Source organism: Solanum verrucosum, unplaced genomic scaffold, assembly GCF_900185275.1.
Source record: "Solanum verrucosum unplaced genomic scaffold, falcon-dt-bn FXZP01000022.1, whole genome shotgun sequence".
Lineage (NCBI taxonomy): Eukaryota > Viridiplantae > Streptophyta > Magnoliopsida > Solanales > Solanaceae > Solanum > Solanum verrucosum.
Genome location: NW_026020086.1, coordinates 524,163 through 551,532, shown reverse-complemented (window position 1 = coordinate 551,532; position 27,370 = coordinate 524,163). Strand labels below are relative to the sequence as shown.

At 33.4% G+C, this 27,370-nt stretch overlaps 2 protein-coding genes across 2 annotated transcripts; both read right to left on the bottom strand.

Moving 5' to 3' along the window:
* Nucleotides 1-6,396: 6,396 nt before the first annotated feature.
* On the bottom strand, nucleotides 6,397-15,731 carry LOC125824569 (uncharacterized). The gene is made up of 5 exons (XM_049503968.1): nucleotides 15,569-15,731; nucleotides 7,588-7,844; nucleotides 7,297-7,384; nucleotides 6,637-6,703; nucleotides 6,397-6,549 (listed from the first exon to the last, which is right to left on the bottom strand). Exons 1-5 carry the CDS (start codon nucleotides 15,634-15,636, stop codon nucleotides 6,496-6,498), a joined length of 534 nt encoding a protein of 177 aa, XP_049359925.1. The 5' UTR covers nucleotides 15,637-15,731; the 3' UTR covers nucleotides 6,397-6,495.
* A 7,019-nt stretch (nucleotides 15,732-22,750) lies between these two features.
* Nucleotides 22,751-26,569, bottom strand: LOC125824336 (uncharacterized). Its single transcript, XM_049503698.1, has 3 exons — nucleotides 26,485-26,569; nucleotides 24,230-24,383; nucleotides 22,751-23,113 (listed from the first exon to the last, which is right to left on the bottom strand). Exons 2-3 carry the CDS (start codon nucleotides 24,379-24,381, stop codon nucleotides 22,975-22,977), a joined length of 291 nt encoding a protein of 96 aa, XP_049359655.1. The 5' UTR covers nucleotides 24,382-24,383; nucleotides 26,485-26,569; the 3' UTR covers nucleotides 22,751-22,974.
* Nucleotides 26,570-27,370: the final 801 nt, after the last annotated feature.

The following is a 27,370-nucleotide window of genomic DNA, read 5'->3' as shown; positions in this document are numbered from 1 at the left end:
TGAAGGATGAAAAAGTGTTACATCAGTGGTTAATTAATGAGATGAGTGGTCTAGCTACTTGTAAACATTAGTTAGACAATCCTTTTTCATGAGCTAGTTTATAGGGTTGAGTTAGGTCAAATATTCATTTTTTTACGTAATTTTAATGAGATCATAATTTATAAACGTCATATAAATGTCATGACATATTTAAAATTATAATTTTCAAAATTTTTTTTTTAGATTTCATGAACACCTTCATATAAAATTCAAGGGAGGAAGAATATTTCATTTCATGGCTATGCTCTTTTTCTTTTTTCTTACTATTGATTTGATATTTATATATATTTTTTAATCTCAGCAAATTAAATACAATATGGTCTGGGTTCAAGGGATGTTTTCATTATATGTACCAACTTGTTAGAAATAATATCAAGGAATATTTTTGATTGATTGGAATTGGTTGTATAATAAATAGATGTTTTTTCTTCTTTCTTTCTTTGCCATTCACATTGAATTAGGAAAGTATAAGTCATAGTTACAAGTATTAATATTCAATTCACAGTACAGTGCTACTTTATATATTAATAATTTATTCAGAACCATCAGTAATTATTCTCCCTGTTTATTTTTATTTATCTACTATTTTATAGATTTTTATTTTTCACTTTTAACATAGTAAGAAAAGATATGTTTTATCCTTAACATTAATCATTTATTTCTCAAATCATTTTCCAAGATCTAATACTAAATATCAATTAATGATAGTATTGTAGTAAAACAATCATGCAAATAGTTATTTCTTAATGAGTGTGTCAAGTCCAAGCGTGACAAGTAAAAGTGAACAGAGGGAGTAATATAAATATATACTTTCTCCATTTACTTTTACTTGTTCACTTTAAATTTTGTATGCACTTAAGAAACACTGATTGATATGAACATTTTGCCATTATACTCATATTAATTGATGTTTAGTATTACGTCCTTGAAAATGATTTGTAGAATAAACAATTAATGTTAAGGATAAAATATAAAAAAAATGATAACTTTTTCTTGATATATTAAAAGTGACAAGCTAGTAAATATAAAAATCTAATTTAGAATAATGGACAATTAAAAATGAACGAAAGAAGTAATTTTGAGGGATTATTTTTATGGATGTAATATATTTTCTCTAGTCCATATTAAGTGAATTGTTGAGGTTTGTCATGCCTCTAAGAAAAATATATAAGAATATAAATATAAATTAAAGACTACTTTCCACTATTACATTTATGATTATTCTCAACTATCCTTTTAGAAAATGTAAAATAATTATGAACCTTATTAAAAAGATGGGTAAATATGATGAAAAAAAATCCTAATAATTTTCTTGAACTTTGAAAAATTCAATTATTTTTAACTATAAATAAACCTAACAAACAACAATACACTTAATATGGACTAGAGAGCCTATATTACCCTAAAAAAATGTAGTGCAGTCGCTGTAGTTGCTCCTCACTTAACTAGAAGTTTCAGATTCGATCCCTGGATATGAAAAAATCCTTGGTAAGAAGCACTACCCCACGAATGAGGCCCTACCTGATACTGTAACGACCTGATTCCGTCGTTATAGAAAAGCCAATGGGGAAAAAATTGGGGCCAGAAAACTTTTGAGTAGTAACTTTGGATTTTCCAACCTAGTTCAAATTTGGACGAAATCAGTGTCGTTAAGGTGTAGGAAAATCTGGTAGCAATCGGTTGATTTATTTATGATTTTGATTACATGAGTGGTTAGATAAGTCGTTAAGATCTGTACAACTTTACGAAATTGAATTCGGGTGAGTAGAACTCCCGGAATCGATCTTAGCGTGGACGGTATTTTTTGAGTGTCATTGGTTAAAAGTGTGTTGTGAAATGGGGGTCTTGGAATTATTAAAATAGCTTACTGGTTCCGTGCAAGCCGCTGGGGTGGAATTTCTACTGCCAGGGCAGGGACGCTGTAGCGGGGTGAGGACCGCTGTGGCGGGTCCGACGCAACTTAAGGTCGTAAATAAACCCCAAAACGTCTTTATTCTGTACTTTTTGATTTTTAGAGCTAAGAAACAAACCCCAGGCGATTCTTGACAGTTTTCCACCATTCTTGAGGCTAAAGGTAAGGTTTTAACTCCCCGAACCCATATTTCGATCCGTAGAACGTAATCTAATGAGTAATTATCGATGGGGGAGGATTTTGATCTGGAAATTATGGTGGAAAAAACCTTAATCTGGGTATTAGGATCTTGGGTTTGGTCTAGGGTTATTGAGTTTGTTATAATCCGGATAATTAGACCTTTGATTGTTGATCCTTGCGTATATTAATTGTTTGTAAACTTAGAACAAGCGGAAGGAATCCGGAAAGGGAAAATTCAAGTGCCTTAGGGGATTCAAGCTTGGATTCGAGGTAGGTGATGGTTGTGATTTCATGTTGGTGTGATATATGTTTGTAATTGCTCATTATAATGCATGTATGTATGCGAATGTTGCATTATTGATCACCCTAATCGTAAATGAGGATAATTGAATAATTGTATGCCATGGATCACCTCTTGTTGTATGATTGTGAGAATATACATTGTGATTGTGGTTTGTTGAATGGATCGGTTGCCACGTTCTGGCATAAATATGGGGCCGGTTGCCACGTTCTGGTATAAACATTGGATCGAATACTACGTTTCGATATGCTAACAGTTTGGGTGTGGGCTCCATGAAAGGACCATTGGATTGGGTTCCGTGAGAGGACCATTGAATTGTGTTGTGTATCTACTTGTGATGATTACGTTCATATCTAATGATGATTGATAGTGGAAGACTGTATGTTGCTCTAAATTGATAACTAATATGTTTTATTGAGAACGTGTAATGCTACATTGATCCTGAAAAGATGACTAATATTGTATATGTTCGATATATGCCTGTTTTATAATATTGTGGTTACTTGCATGTGTTTCACTTATTGGGATAGCCGCGTGATCCTACCAGTACACTGTGGTTGTGTACTGATACTGCACTTGCTTGTTCTTTGTTGAGTACAGGGCATCTTCAGGCGGCTATTGATAGACCTCAGCTAAGTGACTATTGATCGTGACCGGATTCAAGGGTGAGCCAGTTCTTTCAGGCTAAGGCTGGGCACCGGACCGGAATGGGACCACCGGACCGGAACGAACCGGTACCGGACCGGAACGGGACGGTTTGACCGGGTTGTTGACCGGTACCGGGATGAACCGGACCGGAACTACCGGGATGGAGGCTCAGTTCCGTCCCGTCCCACTATATACCGGGATAGAACCGGGACGGACCGAAATGGACCGGAACGGAACGGGATGGGATAAACGGGACGACACATATAGCTATTTCAAAAAATAATTATTATTTTTGAGTTATTTTGAATTACGAAAATACGAATGTTTTTTTTATTTTTCTAAGTTATATTCGTTTATAGTAATTAAGTTTTAAAACTTATAATAATTTTACTTAAGTTTATTTTAAATATATTTTTTTTAATTTTTACGTATATAAGTTTGTAAGTTAAGTTTAATAAAGTTTTTTTTTTTAGTTTTTGAGCTTATGTATTATGTTATAAGTTTTAAAGATTTGAATCTTTTGAAGTTTATAAGTTATTAAGTTATACTTATAACTTGTAAGTTAAATAACTTAAGTTTGTAATTTTTAAAAAATTAAATAAACAAAAAAGAAATGCTAATAAAAGTAAATAATGAAAAAAATATTATTTTTTATTTTAATTAAAAATGATTTACCGGGACCGGACCGGAACGGAACCGGAATGAACCGGGATGAACCGGTACCGGTATACCGGTACCAAATCATGGTACCGTTCCGTTCCGTGTACCGGTTCAACGTATCCCATCCCGTCCCGAATACTACCGGACCGGAACGAACCGGAATGGTACCGGAACGGACCGGAATGGTACCGGTACAACCCGTTCCGGTGCCCAGCCTTATAATTCAGGCTGCCATAGATCTTTCTTGTTTAAGTCCACTCTTTTCAGACTCAGACTATTTGTTTAAGGTGTTATTTAGTTTCGGGTTGTACCCCTTGTTCTTAGACTGATCGTTAGTAGAGTTTTGGTACAATGACTTTCAGGTTCTAGTGGTTGTTCTTCTGCATTGGTTTGGTTAGTTGTTTGTTAAAACCTTGGAGTTTATGGGGACTCCATTTTTATAGTCATTTAAACTTGCTTCCGTATCTTTAAATGCTTTAGTTTTCATAAAATCTGTTTGTTTGGGTTGTAGTAATGGTTCTCCCACCGGAGGGTTTGTGTGGGTGTCAATCACGACGGTTTGGGTCGCGACAGATACAAATCCAAATTAATCAAACTCTAATACAGATATCAAACATCAAATAAAATATATATAAATATATACATTTCAATTCTCAAGCAAAGATATGCAGAAGGAGCAGACATAGAGGCAAGAAAAACTATACTGGGAATATAATATTTAAGAGATAATCAATCGTGAATCGTGATATTCATCATTAAGGCCTAATTAAATATTGATTTTTATAAAGAAAAAAAATAGTGAAGATGTTGGAATAAATAGAATCTACATAGAATAAAAACAATTAATTTTGAGGAAAATCAGGCATATAATATAGTCAAATGGATTTGTTGAATTAGAACATTTAGAAGACCAGATACATTGCAATCTTCATCTTTTTCCCTCTTAATTTATATAATTAAATATAGTCAAATCTATTTATAATGACGTTATTTGTCCGATTCTTTCTTAACTATTATAACAAAATAACACTATAAAGAACATACAACATAAAATCAGCTTCAAACAAAACTCGTCTATGTTATAGTGAAATATTATTATAGTGAATAACTGATATAAGAACGTCTAATTATAAATTGTAATCATAAGTCACGAAAGATCTTCCTTTTTTTTGTTTAAACAATTGTGGTCGGTTTTTGTTATTTTCTATAACACATTGGACTGTGTGGAAAACTATATATCATATTTTGTTAATTGTAATATTTTATTAGCTATTAATCAATACCAAATCTCCTAATTATACGGGTATTATCTGTATGAGATTATTTTCTTTGGCATTTTATCTACTAGACTCTTGATTTTGTCCATTGAAAAGATCAATGGAGATTTTGCTCTAAAGATACGATTTTACAAATTATTTGAGCAAAAAACGAAATCAAAGATAAGATTCTCATTTATTAATTTGTTTATCATGGTCTAATATATTTTGGAACAAGGTGAGAGAGGAAAAATTATAATTTTATGAGAGTAAAACGATATACACATTTTAAAGGAAATCTTTGTTGGAGAATACAAATCAAATCATATGAAATAATTTTGATTCGAGGACAATCAAATAATAACAAATTTCTATGTAATTGGAGAGATAAAAAACCGAATACATTTTTATTTGTTCAGTATGCTAAAAATGGTCTAATTTTTATTGTTTAGTTTGAAAAATTAAGACTTTAAATAATGGGCGTTTTGAAAGAAAACCAACAGAAAATAAATAACGAATGACTTTAAGGCATGAAGAATCGACTGGTTTTAAAGAGTTATTATTCATATACTAATATTTGGAAAAATACAAAAAATTCTCTTCAACATACAACAAAATTAAAAATATATTTGCAGTATCTTCTAGGACAAATCACTCCACATATATATTACTTTCTTTTTTTTAATAAATGTTATAGCCCGTAATTTTTTAATGTTAAAGCTTTGAAACATAAAAAATAATGTTATAACTAGTACTCCCTCTGTCCCAATTTATATGACTCACTTTCCTTTTTAATCAGTCCCAAAAAGAAAGACACATATTTATATAAAGTAACAATCTATCTATAAAATATCTATTTTACCCTTAATGAAATGATTTACAGTCACACAAATTTCTATAATTCATTTTGGACCACAAGTTTTAAAAGTCTTCCTTTCTTTCTTAAACTCCGTGCCGAGTCAAAGTACCTCATATAAAATGGGACGGAGGGAGTAATAATTAGTCATATATATATATGTCAATTATAAAATTTTCACCGGTCAAAAGAGTGTTCACGGATCGATTATCGATGAGAACCTAAACCAAATCAATTTAATCGGGTTTTAAACTATTAAAACCAAACCAATATACTTAGTGAAAGGATGTGGGGAGGATTGAGGGCACACATATCTAGTTAAACATTGAAGCAGACTTCACTTGATCAGCAAGATTCACAGATCAAATTTGACAAAAATGAATAAAACCAACAACATATAATGAAGTTTATGCAGAGTAAATTAGCTTCCCATTTACAAAGCATGCATATATATTCAAACCCTAAATAAATGTTTCCTTTACTATTAGCCCTCTCATTTTCTATCAGTTAAAATCTTTGTTTCTAAACATTCTTGCATCCTCACTGTATTCTGGAAACTATGCACAATTTTATCAGAGGTTAAAACAACCAGAAAAATTCAGATAAAGCGAAGAAGATCAATACACAATCCCGATCAGCATGGTTAATCGTACAAACCCTCGTGCTCCCAAATATCAGCAAGAAAGTCGACCATGTCCTATAAAGAACAGCCAAAAAATGTTAATTCGAGCCTTTGCTTCAAATGGAAGTGAATAAAAGTTCCGAGAAGTGACAAGTGACTCACCGAGAGAGGAATTGGCTGAGGGAATCGTTTGTTAGTCCCAAATAAGCTATCATACGAAACATTCCAACTAAAGTGAGACAGAACAAGCACAATTAGCCAAGAAATGTAGACAAGTGTAAGAGCAAAACAAACTCAGAAATTTTTTAGTGTATGGAAAAGCGTGGCAGCCATATTCAACGATGTTTAAACAAAGCTTTATTAAGCACTAGGTGTTTTCTTCTTATCTATCCAAAACTCGGTGGACAAAGTTACCCGATACCTATGTTGGATGTCGGAGCTAGCAGGCACGAGTGTACCTTATAGTTATGGTTTTGACAAAGCCCAGTAACTTTGGCTCAAACATGTATCTGTATTTTTAAAAAATCACTTCAGATGTATAATAATCATTATAGAATCCAATAAACAAACAAGATTGTGGTTTAGAACCCATAACTAAAAAAATTGGCTCCACCTCCAATAGCGGGTACCCCGTGAATTAGTCTAGGGTGCGTGCAAGCTGACCGCACATCACAGTAATAAAGAAAAAGTGAAAGCTTATCTCTGAGTCTTCTAGTAGCATAATACCACTTAAAGGGAAGTCCTAAAATTTGATTCCATGAGATTTATAACTGTGGTATTGAAATGCTTCATCAGAAACATGAACATAAGCAAGGTTCTTACTTTAACATCGGTTCTTCAACGACTCTTCGGTTCTCTGGATTTTTACTTGCTAGCCACTGAAACCTGGTCTGGTTCCAAAGAAGATAGCCTGAAATCAGCAGACAGACAAGATAACAAACGGAAGTTAAATAGCCCTTATTCATGCATGACCCACTTCACAACTAGGTATGACTTATGTTTTTTAATGGAAGTTGTGCAATGAAGGTGGAAAACGGACTCGAATGTCTAGCCACAGAAGTGACTAGTTTTCTAACAAATAAAAAAGCCAAGTCATCAGTGCAATAAACTTACCGTGATTTATGAATTCATTGTTGTTGCTAGCATTGCCAGTGCCGCTCTGTTGACTGAGGCTCTGATTTGATATACTGATGGAAGACATGCTTCTATGAGATTGAACAGTACTAACCTCCAGATCGCATGTACTGGTGCTCCAAAAATCATCCGACATACTCGGTTTTCTCACCAACTTTCCTTGTATTCGTAGTCCTTTAGATGGTTCATCCACAGCAATAACTGGTTGAGATTTTGCACAGCAACCAAAGCAACCTCTGCTCTGTTCAAATTCAGGTTTATTTGCATATACAACACATGGTAACAAGATGTAAACTGTTTTGACGCCACAATAAGAATCAATAACTTATTCGAAAGAACAGAGCTCTTGAATCATTAAACAAGCACACGGAGTCTCAGATTAACAATATATACATGCAAGCTGCAAAACAAGAAAAGGCAATGGGTAGGGGAACACTGTACTCAAGATGAAATGTCAGCCTGAATTAAATTCCATATAGTTACCAGTAAAGTAAAAGTGCAAAAGAGCGTGGCAAATTATCTCACAGTAGGATATTTGTCCTTTCCTTGGGTAGGAGGAGAGGTGCAAAATAACCATCTGGTAGATTCAGTATTATTAGAACAAGTGACATAAAAATCCTAGTGCGCTAGAGCACTCAACGCTGGATTGATAACTTCACAAAATGACAGAACAGGATATAAGCGTTTGTACCTGCAGTCTCGTTGCATGTCCCCTATACAACTCACCAGCTCCTTTCTTAGCCCCAAAGTAAGGGTAGGAAATGAGAAGAGCAGAATTTCCACAGAATACGTTTTCTATGTTGTCCATTGGTAACTCCATATTGACAACAATCGACATCCTAATTATAAGAGAGAGAATCTAAGTATCCAACTCATTACCTAATACTACAAGTGGAGAAGGGAGTAGCTCAACACCTCATAGTTTTTTTCTTTTTTGAAACTGGTAACTTACCTTGTAGGCGAGGGTCTATAGTAAACAACCTCTCTACCTCTTAGGTAGGGGTAAGCCATGTGGTCACTCTACCCTCCCGAGACCGCACTTGGTAGGAATACACTGGGTATATTGGTTGTGGTTATTGTCTGTAATTTACCATGAAAAAACCTTTTAAAACCACGACTCAATCAATGTGGGACAGGTTCTCTAAAACAGTTCCACACGTATAATCTGGTTCTAGGATTTGAAGACTTCTCTATTCTACTTCCTTTCTCTTCCTTCTTTTGTTTATTCATTTCCTCACTTTTTTTTACTTTTTCTTTATTTGGAGTAGAGAGAGAAGGCTCAATAGACTAAGGAGTGTGCCTACAAATGGCTCGACAAAATGAACATAGAGAGGCACAGGTTGGTAGAACAGATAGAGAGAAGACGCTAGTGAAAACTACCCTGCCTAAGTTTAATTCTGAAACCATTTGGAAGAATTTGAGTCAATGAACTGGTTGAGAACCTTGAGGTCTGAGGTTCAAAACTCAGTGAAGACAAAAAACACTAGGTGATTCTTTCCATCTATCTTAGCCTTGGTGGACAGAGTTACCTAGTACATGTTGCTGGTGGGAGGTGGCAGGTATTCCGTGGAATTAGTTGAGGTGCGTGAAAGCCGACGCAGCACGGTCATCAAAAAGAAAAATCCCAAAATCTTAAGAGCCAAAGCAGTGGGACATATCCTTACAGACATTTTTTGAAACCCTTAGACAACAAATATAAGACACATTCTTGATACTAATGATCAATAACGATTCTGCTCATTGTGACATCAACAACGACCTTTTTGACAAAAATAGCTCACAGAAATAATATTCAAGATACATAACATGAATAAAAAAAGAGCATTAAGCGAGAACAAAAAGAGAAACAAGAACACAATTTAACGTGAAAACCCCTTTCATCAAGGGAAAAAACCATGGCCTGAAATGCCAAAAATAATATCAAAATAGTAAAATGCTCAAAAGACCACTACACACTCAAAAGAAACAACCCTCTTTTGATTTATTCACCTTACTATAATACTGCTCACACTCTAATTTTCCTCACAAACGCTTTTCTTCTTCCTGTGAATTGTCCTCCATTCTACTCTTGCTTCAATGCTCTATATTTCTAGAGCTGGAATGAGAAAATTGCCCCTCTATTTACAACAATAGAAGCCGAAGACTCCGAATACAGAAATAGAGAGAAGCAAGATTGTTGGCAAAAGGGAATTTTAAGTTGAAAGATTTTATTTTTTTTAATTACTACAGCTTTTACGTATGAGTAGATAAACAAATGGCTTGAGTCATGCTAGGAACTGTCCGACACACTAATATTCGAATTCCTTTTTGACAAGTGGCTTCATCAACCTCCATTAAAAAAAAAGTGGCGTCATCAAGCAAGTGACCTCTTACATGAAAAGTTTTGGACAACTGTCTAGACATTGTCATGACGAAAACGTTTTTTACTTATCCTACAAATACGACGATCATAAGAATAACAAGCCTCCTACAACTAATTCAATTCTCTTCCGGTATTCATTCTCTAATCTCTACAACTTAATCTTAACTGTTGTTCCTCTTATTCTCATTTTCTAACTAGCTAGTTTGTTGTTTAAATTTTGTTGTTCCTTCTCCCCTATAGAGAAAGATTTTTATTCCTAGGAAAATTATCACATTGCTGAAATAATTTATTAGGACAGTGCCTAGAATGGTTCAAGCCATTTGTATATGTGCTCATAGATAAATATTGTAGTAATATTTTGGCTAAAGTCATAACCGGCCCTCGACACTTGTCCGCATTTTTCACATTGACACCTTAATGGAGCATTGTTCTCTTATAAGACACTCCAACCTTAAAATTTGTACCTATTAAACATGAATGACAACCATCCCAAGAAATATAGTGTATAACTCACATCCAAACTTTGTAAAAGAAAGACATGAAAAAAAGAATGACATGTGGGAATGGGCCCAAAATAATTATAAAAATGAAATATCAATTGAAAAATAAGAAAAATAGTTCTGAACCCCTTATAATCCAAAAAAATAATCAACAAAAAAAGAAAAAGGGAAACTCATTCTCTGCACCTCACATCCACTCACCCTACCCTTTCCACTTTCATCTTCTTCCCCTCGTCTCTAGTTGTCACACCACCCCTTCCGGCCAAGCTCACCGTTTTCTTTCCTTCTTCTAATAATATGTTCAGATTTAGTTAATTAAAAAGTGAAATAAACAATGAAGCACAGTATATAGCTTAACAGAATGGTTGAGATGTTTATGGAAGATAAACAGTGCCAATGAACTTATTCAAATATCATAAAGAAGAGAAAGAGAGGGGATCCAGATTATGTCATTTAAAATTAATTCTATCTAATACTCTGAAATAGTTTTAACAGAATGATTGTTGAATGGTGGTGTTTGCTTGGAAATGGATTGATGGATGTTGGCCTACATTTTTAACCAAGATGACCCAAGAATATTCTTTCTTTCTTCAGATTCAAGTGCCAGAAAAATTGTTTTCCCTGAATGCCAAATCAGATGAATGAAAATGGTAAACTTGTGGCGCTGGAGTGGCGGCAAAGTGTTAAACAAGAAGGGAAGTAAGATTATTTGGTTATAGTCATGCGTAAAAGATGTCAATTTTTTCAAACAAATCATTATTTGTGATGCATTTACGCACCCCAGGAAAGTGAGGAACACTTATTTTGTCAAGTCACCTTTTGTGTTTAATAGGTACAGTTTTTGGGTAATTTAGATGTTCAATAGGTGCTAGTTTTTGTTAAGGTGTCAAAGTGAAAAATGCGGACGTGTTCAAGAAGCCGCATATGACTTCAAATATTTTTTTCCTTTCAATATACATATTTATTTTCCTTTTCCATTATATTTGCCAACAATTCCTCTATCAGAAAGGAGGAACAACAAAATTCAAATAACAAAGTAGCATTCTACCTGAAAGAGAATTGAATTAGTTGCGGGAGGCTTGTTAGTTTCTGATTGCAAATGAGCAATGTGAAAATGCTTTAATTCATGACAAGTGTCTAGTCACTTGTCTAAAACTTTTCATGCAAGAGGTTACTTGTATGAACAATTGCTTAAAAATTCTCCCCCGCATACTTTATTCTTGACCTCTAAGATGAATTTTTACCTAGTGTTTTTTTGGCACATGGCTTTTTAATAAGTTGAGGATGGACCCCATAAATTTCCCCCTCCAGACCAATTCACCTAAGCCTAATGAAGGTAACATCGAATATCTAGATGCACCTAGAGGCTAATCTGCACAAGCCCTTCGAATCCTTGTTGCACCCATGTCAATTCGACATAGTTTGGGTGTTGGTTTGGCATCGCATTGGATTTGGTCAACTTACCTCGGGTGCTTTGACTACATCTATGACCAAAAAGTTTGAGAATATTTTGATTTACACGAGATATCTTATGATCAAAATATTAGGTATTTATAGAAGAATTAAATCATATTTTTTAGTTCAATAAATTTAATTCATTAAATGCATACTTATTTATGTTTTAATACAACATTTATGGACGTATCTGAGCGCATGTATCCGCACTCGGGTCCGTACCACCAAATCCTAAAATTTTAGTGGAGGAGTCTGACCTCTAGATCTACATGGGATCAAAAACCTACACCAAAGTCCATCCAAGCAACATAGCCAACAGGGTCTTTGCACAACTTAAACTTGTCTCTTGGTACTATGGTCAACATATTTAAAGGATTCTCACCAATGAAAATCTTCACGATTTGTAAGAATTCGTTCTCTAGTCTCTACTTTTTTTTCAATCCAATGATATCTCACATCAATATGTTTAGTCCTTACACGCTATATTGAGTTCTTGCTCATGTCTATTGCACTTTGACTGTCTAATAGACCACATACTCATTCTTACACAAGCCAAATTTCTTGAAGAAACTGTTTGAGCCACATCATTTCCTTGCCAGCTTTAGTACTTAGTAGTAACAATATAATCCACTTCAATTGTAGAGAGTGACACATTTCTGCAATTTTATGTGCCATGATATTGCTCCCCACGAAATAGTAAAAAAATCCAATGGTAGTTCTGATTGCACTAGCTGTTTTTTTAATCCATGTCATCCAATCCTCAGGTTTTATGGGTTCGGACATTGTCGTATTGCCTACTATTGCCTTGTGTAATCTCTAATAGAAAATGTTCTCTCTATTGAATTATGCTTCCTTGTGCATTACTCAAAACATTTTTCACGGAGTATTGTACAATTGATTGTGAACAATATTTTTCTTAGAATGAGCTGAACATAGGCTCTAATACCAGTTCTGGAGAAAATAGCCCATAGAAGTAATATTCACGACAAATAATAGGAAAAATGGAGCACCGAGACAGGGTAATCAACCAGAATAATTTTAAAAAAAAGACCAAGACCATCAAAATTTTAACATGGAATGCTCTATTAGAGTGGAAAAATAATATGACTATAGAAACGGAATTTTCACTCGATAGTCCTGATTACTCGGGAAACCACTACACAATTAAGAGAAACAATCATCTTTTGATTACATAGCTCACTATAATACAGCTTGCACTCTATTTATCTTAAAGATTGTATTTCTTATGTCTGAATTGCTCTATGCTCTTGCTTCTATATTCTACTTTATGTGTTGAGATGAGAGAATGGACTCTCTATTTATAACGATATGAGTTGCCAGTTTCTATCACAAAATTAGAGAAAAGGACAAATTGCCCAAAGTTCTCCTCCACACTCTTCATTCTTGATCTCCAAGAATGAATTTCTACCAAACATTCTTTTGGCACATGGCTTTTCAACAATTGAGATGGACCAAACAAGCCTAATCTCCATATTTATGACTTCCTTATCCTCCCTTTCATAAATTATAAGGCCCTTCAGTTAGCACAAAGTTGGAAAAGGACAACCAGAATGATCTTTCATACAGATTAGCTAAAAATCAAATGAAGAGATCAGAAAATTGGGATGCACTAAAGACGAGACAGTAAAGTAACTGGGAACAATGAGTGAACATACACATGAAATAAAAGATATCCAGATGACAACTCCACTTACAGTCATAGTCTCATAGATGTTATCCAAAATCATATCACAAAACGCCACCATCTATGACATAATATTCAAGATAAACACATCTCTCAGATTTTCAGCAATATTCACAAGCTACTCCAAAGAGACTTTTAAACCTCCTTCCCATTCCCCTCACCCCACACCTTTCAAATCATGTATCAAATGCCCTCTTAACTTTGGACGTTCAAGGTTTGATCACTCAAAAGTTTTCCAAAAGGTGAATTGAAGGAGGAAGGGAGATGAGCTATTTCCTTATGTTTTCTTAGGAGGACAAGGAATATGGAGTAAAACTGGAAGAGTATGCTTCCATTCAATTTAAGTTTTTTCAACAACAACAACATACCCAGACACGCCCACAAATGGGATCTGGGGAGAGTAAGCAGCACACAGACCTTACCTCTACCTTTGTGGGGTAGAGAGGCAGTTTCCAATAGACCTTCGGCTTAAGAGGGTAGTAAAAGAAAAAATGACAACAAACTATCAAGATACAAAGCAAAATGAAGCAACAAATAGTAGAAATGATTTTGAGTCTTTTCAAGCCTCCCAAAATTGGAAGGGCTGGAGGAAGTATATCTTGTATTTCCTTTTTAATCTATTCAAGACAACCAGAGTTGACGATTAATACTTCCTGAAGTGGAAACAGATTAGCAAGTTCACCTCCAACCCCCTTCTCCCCTTCCTCTCCCCCTTTCCGAAAGCATACAGAATGTAAATGCCAATCTTTCGGGTAGCCACTATTTGCTAGTAAAAATACACTTAAAACTGTTTTGCAAGATAACAACCCATTCCAAACCAGCACTGAGCAATAGCTCCCAATAAAACTAAGCTTACTGAAAGCAATAGGAGAAGAAAAGATGATTCCGGAAAAATGAAACATGAAAGGTATCCAGCATACCATGCTAATGACAATATCCATTTTGGTAATCTTATATTCCAAGATAGATTACTCCTATGCTAATTATTACATTACTCCAAGGTGAGGTGCATAGAGCACACCTATAATATTCTACCAACTATTAATTGCGTTTGAAGTCCCACAGCTGATAGTGCTCATTAGAAGTTTGAAATAGTCCTTTAGTTCTTGAAAATGATAAACGTTGGTTATATCCTCAACCTAATCTGATTTATCTTAATCATTTCAATTTTATTTCTTTTCAAAATTTTCAGAAATTATGTCTTGAAAGCATCAGTATTAACACAAATCACATACCCAAATATTTAAATTGACAGATTACAAATAATCATGATAGAATTAGCCTTTTGCAAAAGGAAGTTCACTTCATCAGCTACTCTTCAAACCATAATTTGGAAGATCAAACACCAAACACTCGATAAAGTAATAACAAGAAACTTATGTTTCTTTGTCTTTTTCCTTTCTTTTTTGATAACCATGGTGTCCTGATCAGATTGTGCACACCTCAACTAATTCCACAAGATACTTGCCACTTCACACTGGCAACAAATACCATGTAACTCTGTCCACTATGACAGATGGCAAGAAATTTCTTATTCACTTTCCTAGACATCTGATTCTCCCCCCCCCCCACACACCCCTTCTCCTCCATCTAAAGAACATAAAAGTTTTTAACTTTCTCCTCCCTCCCTCTTGCAGGAGCAAAACCCCTTCCTCCAATTCCATTTTTCCCCCTTTTTGGTGTCCTTTTCAGTGGCTTAAATATACAAATAGCAGCTAAATGTTTCCAAATAGGCAAATGAATCACAATTTTCATAAAAAAGTCAATGACTGTAAATAATGTGTTCAACAAACCACTAAAAAGCCCCATCACACACATATAATCACTTTCTAACAGCCTAAAAATTCACCAAAATTATATACAAAAAAGCACAAACTTTCACTAAACCAACAACAATCAAGAAACAGAAAACTGATGTGTAAGAATCTGAATACATACCCCATGCAAGCTAGAAAATGATTGATCCAAGCACTGAAAGAACTAGACAGCATCATATATCTAAACATACAATAATTATTATCCAATTCCTCTTCAAAGCTCCAAAATGAACCAGATCAAAAAAACCCAAGCATAAAAATCCAATCTTTTTTTCTGTCCAAAAGAAAAGAAACAAGAACCCTTTTCAGTTTTCAAGAATCAGAATAAGAAATAGAAGAAAATAAAAAAGACAACTTTTTTACCTGACCTCAGAGCAACCATATAGATACAAAATACAACACACTTGTTAACAGTGTACAATAAATATATAAATAAATATTAAATGGAATTGAAACTGAATTCCAAAAGGGTGTTTCTAATACCTGGAGTCTCTCTCTCTCCTCACTTTCTCTCTCTCCTCACTTTCTCTCTCTTCTTTATCCGTGGGTTTGGTTTCGTTTCAATAGTGGACTAGCAAGTGAAGTGGGTAACATTTAGGTGTTTTTGAGATTAAATAATCATCAATCATGTAACATGTGTGCTTTGTGGGTAACATCTAGGAAGGTTCGGAGTACACGAATTAGATTCGTAACATTAGCGTTCTTTTATTTTGATATTTATTACATTGTCTATTATATTACATTTATTGTATTATTTAGTAGGGGTGGGGGTGGGGGTGAGGGTGGGGTGAAAATAGAAATTTGATATTGAAAATAATTCTTAAAAACAATTTTTTTTTTTTTTTTTTGGGGGGATGGTGGTGGTAGGGAGCTGGCAAGGGGTGGGGGTAGGAGCTGAGAGTGGGGTAAAAAAATTAAAAAAATGAATGATAGAAAATATTTTTTAAAGAATAAGCTTTAAATTTATTTTTTCAACAAAAAAATTGTAATTTGAAGTTGGAGGAGAGTTTTGGAAAATGTTTTCCTTAATTTTTGAAGGGAAGTCATTTTCCTTAAATTTGAGGAAAATAATTTGATTTGGATAACATTTTCCAAAATATTTTACCCAACCAAACATGAGAAAATTGGAAAAACATTTTCCATAGAAAATATTTTCCTCCATACCGAACACACCCTAAGAGTTGTAGTGTTTTCCTTATTAATTTGTATGTTTTCTTTATTATTGTATTTTTAAAAAAGATAATTTAATTTACTGTACCTAATCGAATTGAGGGAAAATCTACACATACTCTATACTGATAAATTCACTTATAAACTATACTTAATTATATTGTTGTTGCCGTTGTCATCGTGTGTGCTTAGTTGTTACCAACTAATACAATTTATAGAATCAAAACTGAAGAATTTGATGGGTCACAAGAATGTAATGCTTAACTGAATTTGGTGTTAATTAATTTTTGTGGATAGTATTAATTTGTTTATTTCTTGTATACTTATGAGCTATAGAATAAATAAATGAATTAGTAAATGGTGCTCCTTTCTAATATCTTTAACTTTTAAAAAATATATTTCATATAATTTTATATGAATACTATAGTAAATGCATTTTTATTTCTAAAAAAATAAAAAATTGTGAGTATAATTTTTGGGTGAAGTTTTTTCTATTTTATTTTTTATTTTTTATTTTAAAGGAGGAAAAGAATTAACACTTTTTATTGAAGTAATTTCAAAATTGATATTGACCTTTTCGGTCAATAGAGATAATTGAGGCTAATAATATTGAACAGTGATTTGTGTCCATTTGTTTCCATAAATTTTGGACTTACAAAATTTAAAATAAATAAATGATTTGTTGGATGTGTTCTTTCTAATATCTTTAAGTTTAAAAAAATTGTATATTTCATATAATTTTTAAGGGAAAAGGATAAAAAATATTCCACAATTTTAGTTTATTAGTTGACTATACCCATGGTCAACTCAACAACATTGGGGGCCTAAAACGAAACTTAAGAGAGCGGCCCTAATTTTTTTTCATCATATATACTTTTATTTAAAATCTACATTTCTAGCTATTTTAGATGCGAAGTCATTATGTACTGTTTTATAATCAATTTGTTTTAATAATTCCTTTTCAAATGATAATATAGTTAATTCATTCAATCTCTCTTGAGACATTGTTGATCTTAAAGAAGATTTAATCAATTTTAATTTCGAAAAAACTTTTTTCGGCTGAAGCAACGGTTACAGGAACTGTTAACATTCTATAAGCAATATGTGTATTTGGAAAAGAATCAAGTCTTTTAATTTGATCGAGTATTTTCATTAGATCATTATTTTCTACTTGTATTATTTCTCTTAACACTTTTGATTCAAAAAATAAATCTAAACCATCAATATCAGAATAACTATTACGTGTTAAAGAAAGTTCAAGGTTAAGACAATATTTTTTTATCTCATCATCTAGTGATCTCAATATTTTACCACTAAATAAGAAATAAAAAATATTTCCATATGCTTCAATTGGTTCAAATCTATTTTGAAGTGAAGAAATAGTTTGATCTACTCTACATATATAAAGAAATCAACTCTAAAAGATTCTTCAGTGGACTTTGTGATTTCGCTATCCATATTTTCATCAAATTGTTTCTTACGAAATTCAGATTTATTTTCATCTCATATGCAATTTCCTTAGTAGAAATCATAACACTCACAGTACATATAATTATTTTTTTTTAAAAATAACATATATAAGTAATTGTTTTTTAAAAAATGGGCCCCCCCAAAATATATGGGCCCCAAGCGATGGCTTTAGTGCATAGGGGTTAAGACGGCCCTGACTATACCCCTACCGTTAAAACGAAGTTATTTTTAATCCTATCGTTACTAGTTTCATCATTTGCATGTCACGCCTTGACCCTACACCCTGGAGGGACTGACACTCGAGAACCATTGTTGGCCCCAAGCGAACCCTTGGCCTAACTAGACTCTCAGTGGAAGACTTTAGCATTATTACAGAAAACAAATGCATTTTAAAAATAACTATCTCAAATTAAACTTAGAATGTTTAAGGATAAACATTCAATTTAGCCAAAGTGGCAACTCAAGTCTTATAGTAAAACAACTGAAGTGCAAGACTAAAGAACTAATAACTAACCGTCTATGAAGCCTCTAAACAATGAGGGATGTCGGGACAAGACCCCGATCATCCTAACAACTAAAAATACTGAAATAAAGTAAAAAAGGGGATCCTCCGGAAAGCAAGGAGGCTCACCAACTGACTCTGAGTGCTCAACTGGATCAACGAAGCGATGAATGTTGATCCTGGTTACCTGTATCTGCATCATAAAATGATGCAGGCCAAATGACATCAGTACATTGAATGTACGAGCATGCGATGGGAAAACTAAACATGACATAAGCTTGAACTGAATTCTAAAAGAAACACTTCCCTCAGCTTTACTCAACTCAATGCACAAATAAACAACAATAAAGTTACAGTTTATATAAAACATTTAAACAGTAGGTAACAACTCAATATACATGTATAACAAAGTAATATAATTATGTGGGAGTTTCTCTAACCGACAACCATCAGTATGAGATATGTGATGATACATCGTCTCACTCACGCTGCCAGAATTGTCCTATAACTTGTCGGGATATAAAACGTCTCAACTAAGTGGATTCACTAGTCTATGCTAAAAAGCATTAAGGAATCATCTAAAAAGTATGACCCTTTCTACCCACGTTGGCTACATGGTTATGGAGACATTGATTTATTATGAACTCGTCCCCACATCGGTGCTCAATACTACTCACAAAATACTCAGCTCATATGTTTAAAAATAAAACTATTTCTGTAGTTTGAGATAATTACTCAAAAACTAGCTCAAAAGCTCTCTTGAAAATTGGTGTTTCCTCTCTTGTTTAAAATGTGAAAACATTTACCAATTTGGGAATACTTAGTCCCCATATACTCTTTTTGAAGAATTGAACTTCATTTGTTACTCTTACTTAACTCAAAACTCAAGTCTTAAAACAAGTTTAAAACATTTGCAAAAGACTTTTTGAAAGGACTCTAAGAACTCTCTAGACTTGACTCTTAACTTCCCTTGAATTTGAATTTATGGATTCAAGGATTGTGATTTGTGATAGGAAAGATCTCATGATGTTTAGGAGTGCTTTTAGATAGTTAAACATGAGAAACGATTAAGAAATCACTGTCTGGAAGCAAGTCCGCCACGTGGAGATGCATTTAAATATTTGGTCGCGAAATAAATTTTGAGACCGAAGGGTCCGTGACCGCTCCACGACGCGGAATGAAAATTCCCCATCCTAAGGAACAGGTCTGCGCCATTCACCCTACTTTTTCCTTCTTCATTTTCTAACCCCAATTCGCCTAAACTCGATTCTTTTTCTCAAATTCTCTTTAGATTCAGATACCTAGTATATGTACACAAGAATCTACTCAAACAACTCAAGGAAACAACACTATAACCTCAAGAAACTCCTTAATCTCAACCCAAATTCAAGAATGAAAGCAATTCAAGAACACACATCAAGAACATTCAAACTTCCAATCTTTTTAGGACGACTTCATGCTGAATTAAACATGTTTGACACGTGAGTGAATGAACCAAACGTTATGAAAGTCTCACATACCTCGTAGGATCAAATCCTTGACGAAATAAGCAACAATTCCTCACAAAGACGACAAATCTTGACTTTCCTCTTCTCTTCTCTCTTGAGTTCTTCTCTCTAAAACCCTAGCGCGAATTTTCAATTGTGCAAACTGAACCAATTCAGTTTTGACCCTAATTAGTTCACTAAAAATGAATTAAATCAATTGGGTATGGAAAAGACCATAATACCCTTCTAAAATCTAGTTTTGACTTTTCTTATCTAGACAGCCCGAAATCCAATGAGCATATCTCCCTCATACGAACTCGAAAATGAGAAAACTCGGTGACGTTGGAAAGATAATTCAAAGATCTTTCCTACGGTATCTTGTAACTCACCTAACTCATCCTGAGCTAGGAGTTATGGTCATTTGAAGTTGACCCAAAACTCATACTTAACATAACTTAATCAATTTTCAGATTTTTACATTCTTTCCAAAAATGACTCTTTCTAATTCCAGCTCTTTCACTTAGCGACGTGTTACACCTCAATTGACGGAAATCCCCAGATTGACTCAAATTAACCCGAAATTTTAAAAACAACTCATTCCCCATTATAAACCCAATGCCCCGACTCCTCTAACTTATAACCCATTCTCTTAAATTAACCTGAATCCTCCATGGAAGCCCTGTCAACTAGTTCAAACAATACCTTGCCTGATGTTTGGACTTATAATATGTAATTGCTAAGGTATATACTTGTTTATTAGAGTTATAGAAGAAGAAAAAATACATTACTCAAATGTGAGAAGCTACTGTATATAGTTAACGGGTTTATTAAATTTAATCTCTTTACTATTTATAAAATTTCTTTTCACTAGAGAAATTTAGTCATTGAAATTCTAATCTAATAATATATAATTGAATCTCTAGAGGAATGAAAACTTCAATTAATTTGTGTACATATACATGATATTAATTTGTTTCTTCTTATTTGAGGTTTAATCATGAAAATTTTGATTTTATAATAATTGAATCTCTAGAAGAATGAAAACTTCAATTAATTTGTGTACATATAAATGATATTAATTTGGTATCTTCTTATTTGAGGTTTTTATATTGCTAGTCATATTATACTTAAGCTGCAATTTGTGTGAGATTATGTTCGAAAATATATTCAATTGAGGAAATTTCATAAATAGCAAAGAGATTAAACTTAATAAGCTCCATTAGCTACATTTTACCTAATTACACTTCATAACTATAGTTTCATTTGTAGTAGGTATTTCCCTTTGTATAATTTATTTGCCAAAATACAAACAAGATAAGTATATGTAAATTTTGCATTTATACATTTAATTTTTTTTAAAAATTTATATAAATAAAACTTATCAACGGGATAATTATATACAAGCTAGGGTACATATACAAATTCTAGATTTATACTATTAAAAACCGAATTATACAAATTTTGAATTTATACATTAGAAGCCGAATTATACAAATTATGGACGATATAATTATATGTTAGTGGCGAAAAATAGTTTCTTCAAACTATAGTTATGTTAAATAATTAACTAGTATATATTTGCTTAGTTAAGTAATTTTTCTCAACTTTTCAAATTAGAAGATACAATTTAATATCATGTATATGTTTTTCCAAATAAGGTAAAATGGCGTAGTGACTGAAAAAAGTTAAAGATGTTAGCGGTATTGTTAAGCGTAGAATTTTATAGCATTTAAAATAAAATTTAAGTTATGCATATTAGTAGTGTAAAAAAATTCATATATATTATTATTATTATCTCAATTTATGTGAAAACGTTTGACTGAACAAAACTTTAAAAATGATAGGAAGATTTTTGAAAATTTGTGATAAAAAATGTCATAAATATTCATGGGGCTATAAATCATCTCAATAAGAATAAAATGAAAATATTTTGTTAAAAAAGAAGAAGAAAAATTTAAGTTAAATTATTATGAAATATAAAAATATGTCATTTAAGTTAAATCATCTCAATAAGGATACTAATTATTTATACTAAATCAAAAAATGCAAGTCATGTATCATTTAAATACACAATTCATTTATCCATCGTTGGACTATACAAATAGTCATGTATCATTTAAATACACAATTCATTTAACCATCGTTGAACTAAATTATTTTTCTCACTTTTTAACTACTGATATCCACCATGGAAAATATGAAAAAACTAATGGAAGATAATATAATGATACTTCCACCATCAACTTTTAAATGGAAGTGACAAAATGTGGGTTGAGTTCACACAAAACAGAGATGAAATCTAGTCATCAAAATAATTGATATCCAATAATACACCTAACAAAGACTCCAATAATGTTTGACACAATTATTAAAAGTTCACTTAATATCCCATTTTAAAGCAAGTCCACAACTGGGGCCAAGTCATGGAAGAAACCTTTATATTCTTTAAACGAAACAACGATGTACCCAATTTAGTACTACATCGTGGGGTCTGGAAAGGGTAGAGTATATGCGAATCTTACCCGTACCTCAGAGAGATAGAGAGGTTGTTTCGATAGACCCTCAGCTCAAGGAAAAACAGAACATTCCATAGAAAAAGTAAAGAAATTTGAATCATACTTTTTTTCTCTTCTCCAATGGATGAATCAGCAACCCCATGGTCAATAGTAGAAAGCAAGGAACGGGACATTTGCCTCAGTAATTAACTCAAAGAAAAGAAGGTACTAACATACTTGTAGCTCATTGCAATTGTTACTATAGCACACATGACAATGTGTTCAAGGGTATGAAGGGGCAAGAGAAATAACAGCAGCAAGCAAAGCTGACCAAAGTTCAAGAAAGCAATAATGTTTATGAGTGCCTATAGTGTAACACTCTTTGCAACAAAATTTCTACTGCTTACTGTCCGTCCTTGAAGAGAATGGAAGCTATCCCCCTTTTCCACCAAGGTGTCACAGTTGCCTCGATCTTACCAGGAACGAGAGAGTGAATACCTTCGGTAACTGAAGTATCCTGCTTGACCCTCGTCATCACAGGCCTGAAGAGGTTACCAGCAAAAAGTTTTAATAGTCTGGTATAAGTTTTTACTTATAACAATCTCTTAACATGGATTCCATATACCATTACTCACATCCAAAAATTACACATCAAAGCAAGACAACATGTCCAATGTAATCCCAGTGGGGTGTGGAGAGGGTAGTGCGTACGCAAACCTTACCCCTACTTTGGAAGGTAGAGAGGTTGTTTCCAATAAACCCTCGGCATACATCAAAGCAAGCCAGCAACAAAAAATTAAAAGTTCAATTCTTGCAGTGGAAGAAATAACTAATGGCAGCAATGTTACAGCTTTTCAGGGGTTCTCTTTTTCTTCGAACAACTACTGGCAGTCATTTACAGCTTTTGTTCATTAATATGGTGTACACCATTGGCATGTCCAATTTATTAACAGCAACTCTCTCATCTCGACTTTATTACTTGGCCTGGTTCTGTTTAAGTCCATCCCAAAATTATGACTTATTTTCTTCAAAGACCATGGGAATTCCCCACTTTAAGAAGTAAACATAATACATTTGACAAATCAACACACAAGGTACATAGATGATAAATAGCGTACAGGAGACTATTCAGAAGCAAGGACTTCATATTTCAAATTCTCATCAATCGGTCTGATAGTTGTATTTTATTCAGGGATATGGTGAGCTATTTTGTGCAGTTACCTTCCGTGAACCTTTCTACCAGAAGCCTGCCTTGCCGCAGTTCAATTTGACAATATGAAATGCTACCTAACCGACCAACTCTATTTTTTAAAAGAAAAATGAAATGCCACCCCATTCAATCCCCCCTCAGCTACAGCTTTGACATCCCTACTTAAGATGGACAAGAAAACTCCATCTCCCATCCCTATCTTCTTTTCAAAATGATGGTGGTATTTAGTTCAGCTTGAGCATGCCTTGACTAATTCTACCAGTACCTTTTACCTCCATAAGTACCGCATAACTATGCCCACCAAAGCTTGTGTCCCTACCTTTACTAGGCATATCTCTATATTAGTTCATTTGAGAGAAAAATAGATTCAAGTATTAGAAATTGTACATTTTTACATAACTGCATTATTTTTATATTAAAAGAGATAAAGAAGCCCAGGAATGCATACGTAGTTGATATGAGGCCTTCAGAGGCAAAGGTTGAATAGCCTTGTCTTTGTTTATGCTTGGGATTAGATGTACATAGCACATATACCCGCCCGCGCCGCTTGATTGTGCGACAGAACTCGCACATCTTCTTCACTGATGCCCTAACCTTCATGGCTGTTAATGATGCAAACAAGGAAACAATGAGAAATTTATATGAGACTAGGAACTATTTTTGGTGTAAACAAGATATATTAACTAGGACAGAAGACACTTTAATTTGCTAGATTGTTTATAGGCAACAGTTTATATTAAGACTGTTTTACTCTGTAAGTTGTAATACTTTTGAAGGGGAACTACACTTTTGTTGTAGTATACCTGTGGATATATAGACTAAAGTTACCAGTTTTTTTAAAAAAAGAGACTAGAAACTAGTACAAGCATTCACCATAGCAATTCTTTAGCTTTCTATATATCAGAGTTTGCGAAACGATGAAAGGAAAAAAAAGGAACACAACTATGCATGAAGGGGGGACACATATTTGTGCCTAAATGAGTACGTGTCTGTGTGAGAGAGAGATTTAGGGTTGGGGTTGGGGGGTGGGTGGTGCGGGGTGGGGATTGAGAGAAAGAGAAGGTGAGAGAGGGGGGAGAAAAAAGTTGTACAACGATTTTCCAGCTATGCAAGCATATCAATTCAACATATAATGATTCCTCAGCAACATTATTTATTAGTTGAATAACAACTTCTCTATTTGATAGGTATCTAGTTGAGTACCAAATTGATAAGTTGTACAGCTCGCTTAGAGCAAAGTTTAGCTTGCTTTTGGCCTACCTTACAATGTCCAAATCTGCACCAAATTTACTTGAGACCAATTTTATAACAGGTGAAGCTCAGGAACCATGGCCACCTTTAGTAAATTTTGATTACTTTTGGAAGGCCATAGAAAGATAGAGGCTTTATATAAGTACTAAAACTAAAAACCTCGGAAACTCTTCATATATCAGTTCTCAAATGAATAATTATCTCTTAAACAAGGAATGAAAAGTAAAATTGGGGTACAAGCCTACAAGGTAAAGCATATAATTTTACCAAAATTTCAAGCAAAATAGTAAAAAACGAAGACTGAAGATCACAGGAAAACGTCAAAGTTGTTGGCTTTAAGCACAAAGCAGAATTAAAGCGTAGAAATAAACGAAGACAGCCATTAATGAAGAAATATCTAACTACTTATCATGCATATACACACATAAATGTAATGCAAGAAAAAATAACTGGAAGGACAAAAGAATTGTGCTAAACGTATAAAGTAAAATCATACCAATCAAATCTAAAAGAATTTGAAATTTCTAATTTAGAGGAAAAAATGTAGTTTTCTGTTTCCCAAGCTAGTTTATTATAGTAAATTTTAATTTCTCATCCCTAATTACAATAAATTTCATTTTAAACTTTTTTTTAGCATTTAATCTATCAGTTTACCAACTATTTTATTGTTTACTACTACTACTACTACTACCCTGTTAAGGACAGAGCCAATGGGTGACATGCTGCATGCCTTGGCAACTTTAGGTGTCACTTGGTTGTTGATTAGAGTTATGCAGGGTTTAGTTATTCATCTATTAGTTATTCCATCTTCTATCCTACATAAACTAGCACAGATTCCCTCATTCTACATACACTAGTTATGTGTGATTCTAAATTGCTAACCAAACATCGTATTTGATATGCTGAATTTTATTCATAGAAAAACAATGCTACCAAAGATTGTGCAAGTCATGCAGAATTTAATACATGAATAAATCACCTAGTAAGGTGACAGCTCATCAAGGCCAAGTGCACAACCTAGCTTTAACTGAGCATCAAGGCGTTAGGCGCGATTACGAGCCGTTAAAAAACATTATCTTCAAGTTGTTTTCATCCCTTTCTTTTTTTCAATCCAGTTCCAGTTTTATCAGATGTAAAGCACTTCAAGTTTCTGAATGACAGGCATACATACTCCACAACCTCTACAAAATGCAGCCGTAAAAGTTCTACTATCCATTATTCCAGTTCCCATTTTACATACAATTCACATTCACATAAACAATATTCATATTTTATGATCTTATTTACTATTCTGTCATCATTTCCTGATAACTTACAGGCATCAATTAGCACATAATCAAAACATTCAAGCCATTATCAAAAAGTGTAAGAAGAGGGGTTTAGGGTTTTAGCATATACGAGACAAAAATGAGAAAATATGGAGAATCGAGAGAAAGACATTAGGTTACTTACCTGAATTCGCCGTACAAAGACAGAGATCGCCGATGAGTTCGCCGGAGAGAAATGGAGAGCCGGGAAAGTTCACAAGCCGATGGGACTTGAAAACGGGTTACTTACTATACAATCGATTTCACCTATAGATTTGGTGGGCCGAAAACTATAGCCCAATTGAACGGTCCACAATTGAAGTCCATTTGCAATTTTGGGCTTTATTGAAAATTTACATATTTGGCAACCCGCCAAAAATAATTACAACCTTCGATCATTATACAGTGACGGTTCAACCATATTAGTAGCACTAAAGCCAAATAGAATCCAAGACCTTAATTTTTCTTAATATATTTTATAAAAAATATTTTTGAGATGAAAAATTGCCTTTTTCTTTTCATACGAAAAAAATATTTTTTCTATTAAATATAGTTATGTATAAAATATGTATATTAGATGTATATATTCATCATCATTAAAAATAAAAAACAATAGTAATATGTTTACCCTACAAATAACGTATTACTCTACTGGGGGGTGGGGGGTGGGGGTGGGGGGGGAATAAAGCAACCTTATAGTATGATTTCTCTCATAAAAAGTTATTTGCATTAATTGGTGAAAAGTAAAATTAGATACAATGTTAATTAATAACTTAACCTTTCATTAGCCTCTAATGAACAAATTAAATGCATAATTAGTGCAAGATGATGCATACATAATACAAGTATACAAGAAAAGATCTTGTTGGCAATCTAGAAACACTTAATATATATATTTACTTTTCAATTTTAAGATCTAGGGAATAACAATTAGATCATCATACATTATGTCATTTTCATTTTTAATTGTAACATTTGAAAAATATAAACAATATATAATGTTATTTTAAGAAAGATTATAAAATTGTATG